General features: G+C 46.5%; 1 protein-coding gene across 1 annotated transcript in view; it reads left to right on the top strand.

Annotated features, from left to right (window-relative positions):
* Positions 1 to 939: 939 nt before the first annotated feature.
* Positions 940 to 6,000, top strand: part of LOC106552522 (kalirin) — a 489,228-nt gene continuing 484,167 nt past the window's right edge. Inside the window, exon 1 of the mRNA XM_087707922.1 lies at positions 940 to 1,118. Within this exon, the coding sequence (XP_087564048.1) occupies positions 1,046 to 1,118 (73 nt within the window). The 5' untranslated portion in view covers positions 940 to 1,045. The remainder of the gene's footprint in view (positions 1,119 to 6,000) is intronic.

Genomic DNA, 6,000 nt, shown 5'->3' with positions numbered 1-6,000 from the left:
AAGGAGAGCTGGGCGGGAGGCAAAGGTGGGCAGGGGGAAAGAAAGCCTGGTGGATGTGGGTGGGGGAATGGGAAAGCGGGGCCGTTTCGACCGGGAAGGTGGTTGTACCCACAACGGTGCAAAAAGAGGAAGCCCCTCAATCTCTTGGCCTCCCCCAGTAAATGTAAGCGCGCACACGGACACTCTTCGCCTTTCCCGCGCTTCTTTTCCCACTCCTCTTAGGAAGTCCTGCCAAAGCCGCTTGCAACAACAATGAGCCTTCAAAGGAAGCGGGCTCGCCGTTGGTTGGGGGGGGGGACGACGACATCCTTCGGCAATAAGCCGGCGGCGACGGGGCTCCGCAAACGTGGAGCTGTCATCTCCTCCGCCGCCCACCTCCGGTGGTTTGGCTCGGTGGGCTTCGCCTTTCTGGCGGGGGGGGGGAGGGTGGAGAAGGGGGTTGGGTTTGAGCGAAAGAGTCCCGCGGCGGGGGGGGCTTGTCCAGCGAGGGGAACCGTCGGCACGAGCTGAGAAGGCGGCTTGTGGGCGAGGACATCCAAGCAAAGCCGGCCTGAACAATAGAGAGGAGGGAAAAGGGAGAAGGGAGGGGGGGCGGCGGCGGCGGGTGGACGGGCAGAGCCTGAGCGGCGCAAGGAGGCGGCTGCCGCTACCGCTGAAGGAAGATAGGGTTGCGGTGGGTGTGTACGGTCTGGGCGTGCGTGCGTGTGTTGTGCGCACGCCTTTTGAGAAAAAGCGGCGGAGAGGGACCCCTGCCACCCTCCGCCGGGTTGTTGGCAGCGGCAGCTCCCAGCAGACACTGTGGCAAAGGATGGGAAGTGCCGAAGCGGGCTGCTGAAGACGCCTCCATCCCTCTCCCCCCCTTCCCTCTTTGGGGGAGCGCGCGCGCGCGGGCGCGTGGCTCCTCTCTCTCTCTCTCTCTCTTCCCCCGTCTCTCTCTCTCGCCCCTCTCCTCTCTGCTTCCACTCACTGGATATTGCCCAGCCGCCGGGATCGCTTACTGCCGCCGCCGTTCCTGCTCGCGAGTCCCTTCTCCCCGCGCCCAGCCATGAACCCCGCCGAAGGGGCAGCGGAGGAAGGAGCAGTCCCGGATTCGGAGGTGGACGCCTTTTTCCGAACAGGTAGAAAACGCGGAGGGACGGCGGGGCCCGGAAGGGGCCGGGGTGGGTGGGTGAGTTGACAAGACGGAGAGAGGCTGCCAGCGCCCAAACGAGAGACCTGGAGGCGAGGTTCGGCGAGGTGTTGCCTTGTGCGGGGCACGATTGGCGTAGCGGCGTGCGTGAGAGGTTCGGTTCCCTTTGTTACGGGGGGGGAGTGAGGGAGAGAGAGAGAGAGAAGCTGAGGGGTTCTTAATTGGGGAGCCTTCTTCTGGACTCACGCCTCCTTCCGATCCTCCGTCTCATCTCCCGCCCTGTATTGTTTTCCTTAGTCGGCGCGAGCAAAAAAAAACCAAAAAACAAAAAAAACCCCACCACAAACCCTACAAAAACCCCGCAACTTCGTGTTTCCTTCTCTCTCCCACCCCCTCCCTATTCTGGCACTGGGCAAAACCTCTTCTCCCGGTCAAACGGTGCTTTTTGTGAGCCGAGCTTTGGTGTGCTTTTACCGCGGAAGGATGGGGTGTGTGTGTTGGGCGGGGGTGGGGGGGGAGAGAACAAACTGTTGGCTGCCTATCAGTTGTTGAAGGCAAGGCAAGGCGAGGCGAGGCGAAGCGGACGGATGCTGAGCTCGCTTCCCTTTCTTACGTGTTGGGTTCCATTGAGGGGTGTGCGGTTTGTGGTCTCTTGGGTTTTCCTGGGCTTCGTGGCTGTCGGAACACTTCTTACTATTTATTTATTTATTTTAAATTAAAGAAGAGGATTTTTTTTTGCTTTTCCACTCGGACGATCTTCGATTACTTTTGCACAACGAGGGAAGGCTTGCTGGGTGCTTAAGTGCCTCCAAGATTCCGCACGACCACTCGCGTTGTTGGAAGCGTTAGTGCTGTCTCACTTCCTGACTTTTAGAGAATAAAAATCGAGTGACGGGAATGAAACGACGCTATAATATAGTGTAACGTTTTTGCCTTGCTGGGGAAGGCAGTCGTACGCTGGCTTTCTGAACACATCTTCTAAACTGATGCATAGATCAGGTCTGGTGATGGAGCCAGAGGCTTAGATATTAGCCATCTTCGAGCTCTTACTACTATATGGCACGGAGTTACCTTACTCCAGGGTTTGTAAGAGGAATGAGAATTGTGGGCGGGGAAGAAGATGTTCAGTAGCTACAATTTACTAGGGGAAGAAGAATGTCTTCACTAACTACAATTTGCTAGTGTGTAACAGAGATGGCATTAACCCTGCTGTCAGATCTCAGCAATTAACATAATTGTAAATACACTCGTGCCTCTTTCTCGGCGTAACTTACTGCTCTGTAGGTGATATCAATGTTTTTAAATACAGGGAGTCTTTGGTGTACAACCTTTTAATAACTGTTCAAAGTTACAATGATGGTGGGGAAAAAGTCATGCCAATGGTTATGTGATTTGGACATTTGGCAACTGGCATGTACATACAATGATTTTCAAAGTCATGTGCAACCTTCCTAGGATGCCCCCAACAAGCAGGATCAATGGAGGAAGCTGAATGTGCTTAATGACTGCAGGATTCACTTTGCTTAATGGCTATGGCAAAAAAATATCATTGAATGAGGTGACTCATTTAAGAACCACATCACGTAGTGACAGAAATTGTGGTTTTAAGTTGAAGAAGTCCTGCAGCTTCCATGTTTTCAGTTACGACTTCTCACCAGAATCCCAGTAGATCTCTGTGGGATTTTAACAATGTATGAATGTTTCCTGTAAAGGGAAGGCTTTTCTTGCTGTGAACTTTACAGTCAGGCCTTTGAGAAGGTCAGCATAAAGGGCATGACAGGGGAACTGGTGTTTGCTCCTTAATTCTGACACCCACAATAGAAGTGTGAATGCAAGTAGCTTCATTTCTCTCAAAGGGCACAGGAGAAGAGAGCTTGTGAACTATGCCTGTAAATGCAAGAGGGAGCTTGTTTTGCATTGATGTTCTTAGTCTAACAAAAGTGTTAGAAATGTTCTTCCTTCAGTCTCTTCCTGACCCCAGAATTTCCCCCAAAGTGGGGAACTAGTCCAGGCAGTTGTCATTAAGGAGTGCAAAGTATCTGTTACTTTCTTTAGAGGGAGGCTTGACCTTTCTACATGGGGGGCTTATTTTTTTGCTCCTATGGTGACAGTCTGCTTTGCTTTTCCAGCTGCTTTGCTTTTCATCTTAAATTCAACCCTGATCATCTGTCCCATCCAAGGTTCCTGCAGTCACACCAGATATTCACATTACGCCCTCAGATTTTCAAGAAATTTATTCATGTTGGACTTCCCATCTTAGTCCCCTGCCATAGAAGGTTAGACTTAAGGGAATCTGCTTTGATCTCAGAGGATAAATATAATAAGATATGACTGTGTTCCTATCTCATGAACTTCTTGGAGCTGAATGGTATTTTCTTATTGAAACCTTAACAGGGAAACTAGCAAACCAATTGTAGACTTTTCACAGGTTTCTAGAGTACAAATGCGCTATGTGTGGTAAAAAGGATACCTTTTAATTTGTACAAATCTTACCAAACTCAATATCTTTAATTATTTTTATTTTGTTTTAATTCTTTGTTGCTATTTATTTACTTTGAAAAGTAATTTCTGAATTCTTTTTTGAAGTAATAATTTGATGAGACATTTCTGGCCCAAATAGAAATTCAGTACTGAAATAATCTTGTTTATAATTTAGATTAGGAGACCTGTGGATTTAGTGCATGTGTATATGTGTGGTTTTGGCATTCAGATTCATTCAAAGAAATATTTGCACACTGTAGATAAGTAGTGATTATGTTCCAGACAGGAATTTATTATTAACTCATAAACAGAAACATTCATTTGTAGTCATCAGATAAGGCAGAATTTTAAATTAAGGAGAACAGTGGACAGTGAGCGAGAAAGATCCAGTCTTCTGGCTTCAAATGGATGAAGTCACAATAGTTATTACTGGAAAAACCATTCACTTAGAGAAATTCTCTTTCAGTTTGTACAACTTTTCTGCATTGCATATTTACCATAGATGTTCAACATACTTAGTGTTATTGTCAGTACTGATAGATGCTAGGAAAGAGGACAGAGTAGGAGAGAACAGAACAGTGAGTAGCTTGTTCAAAGAACATACAGTAGTGAAGAAAACTTTATAAACAGTTAAAAGCCCTAGTTCAGGAGTGTCAAACTCAATTTCATTGAGGGCCGCATCAGGGTTGTGTTTGACCATGGAGGGCCATGTTTGTGTGGTGGGGCTGGGCCATGGCAGCCGTGGCTGGGGTGGATATGGCCTTAGTGGGTGTGACATGGGACCGCGCCTCCACAAACCTGGTATTATACATTTATAAAAATAGAGAGGCATACATTTCTGTGACTTTGTTTTTTTTAATACTTACTTGATGTACTTGATCACCTTATGAGAGACCAGATCAAGAAACTGACTCCATAGGAAGACTAGAACTATAGATTATTGATGTAGGCTATAGTAGCAGAAGCCTGCAAGCCTGCAAGGTGACATGTTTTACCTTTTCTCCCTTTTATAACCTTCTGAGTCAAGGACGGCCTCCTGCAGCACTCTGGAGGCCCCACCTTGGGCCTGGCAAGGCTTCCTGGAGCACTTTGGGGGCCAAAGCTGATTGCGGGGGCCCTCATGTGCGGGCCATCTCACGCCCCATTCTTGCTAGCAGAAGCACCGTGGGCTGGTCCTTTGCTATTTCCAGGCCGGCCCCATGGGCCAGATCTAAGCACCCCGCAGTCTGGATCCACCTGCGGGCCCTGAGTTTGACACCCTGCCCTAGTTGAATGAAAGAATAATAACTAACAGAAATGTTCATTATTACCAATAGTAATGCTATTTAAATAAATAAATAATAATGCATTAAAAGAAAAAATTGGGGGCCTTCAGGTTATATTATCAGATTTTGATTCTGAGGTCTTCTGAGAGCTTTTTTAGTCACAGACTAAGTTCACAACGTTGCATTAATAAGTCATAATATGGTTTCTTATTTGGCTTAGTTTGCTATGTGAATGTGCACATTATGGCCTATTCTATGTAAACCAGACCACAATATCTTGTTTGATAAATGGTTTTAAATCCCTAGTTCAGTGTCATGTGTGAAATCAGCCATAACTTACCGGTTACTTTCAAGAACTCAATGTATTTGACAGTGGTTTGAATCCGGGAAATGTAGATTGCTCTTAAAGATACCTGTGGATCTTCTCTTCTTGAATGGGCCCAAACAACAAAAAAATCCAAATTAGAACTTATGCTTCTCCTCATCTTAGCTTCAAGACCTAGTAATTCTTCTAAAAGAAGAAAGACAAGTTGCAAAAGTCCAGAAAAATACATTTTTTCTGCAGGGAATTTGGGATTTGTAGCCTCAGTCTTAATTCATACAAAGTAAGAATCACTCTTGGACTGCCTTCCACAACATCCAGTAAGATTTGACAGATGGCATGTGCAAGGTCCATCTTTAAAATAGCATCATCCGATGGGACCCTTTTGCTTTTTCTCCCAGCCATTGAATTAGAATGTTTGAGCTACAGTTGAAATTTTATAAACATGCTTTGTGTGCTTTATTACCCCCCTTTTTTGTTTGTACTATCTTTGCTATGAGTTGGCTGGCTTAGAAATCAGATTTTTAAATAAATAAGTATTATACATACATTTACTGGAGCATTTTCTTGCTCCAAGGTAGTTTATTGGAGCCAGGAAAAACGAGGTGGCCATAGCTTTCAGCATGAAGGGGAGCTTAATTTTGATTGTCTGACTTGCAGAAATTGTAAGAGGAGAGCTCTGTGACAGACAGAGAGGAGTTTTATCAGATGCAAAGAATGCCTAGAATGCAGAGACTGCACAACATAGAGATAGAGTGCCTAGAGTGGCTCCAGCATCTAAATGCTTTTAAAAATATTTGTCA

Source organism: Thamnophis sirtalis, unplaced genomic scaffold (assembly GCF_051295495.1).
Source record: "Thamnophis sirtalis isolate CommonGarterSnake01/CBP01778 unplaced genomic scaffold, rThaSir2_p1.2 scaffold_1, whole genome shotgun sequence".
NCBI lineage: Eukaryota > Metazoa > Chordata > Lepidosauria > Squamata > Natricidae > Thamnophis > Thamnophis sirtalis.
This window is presented reverse-complemented; position numbering and strand designations above follow the sequence as displayed.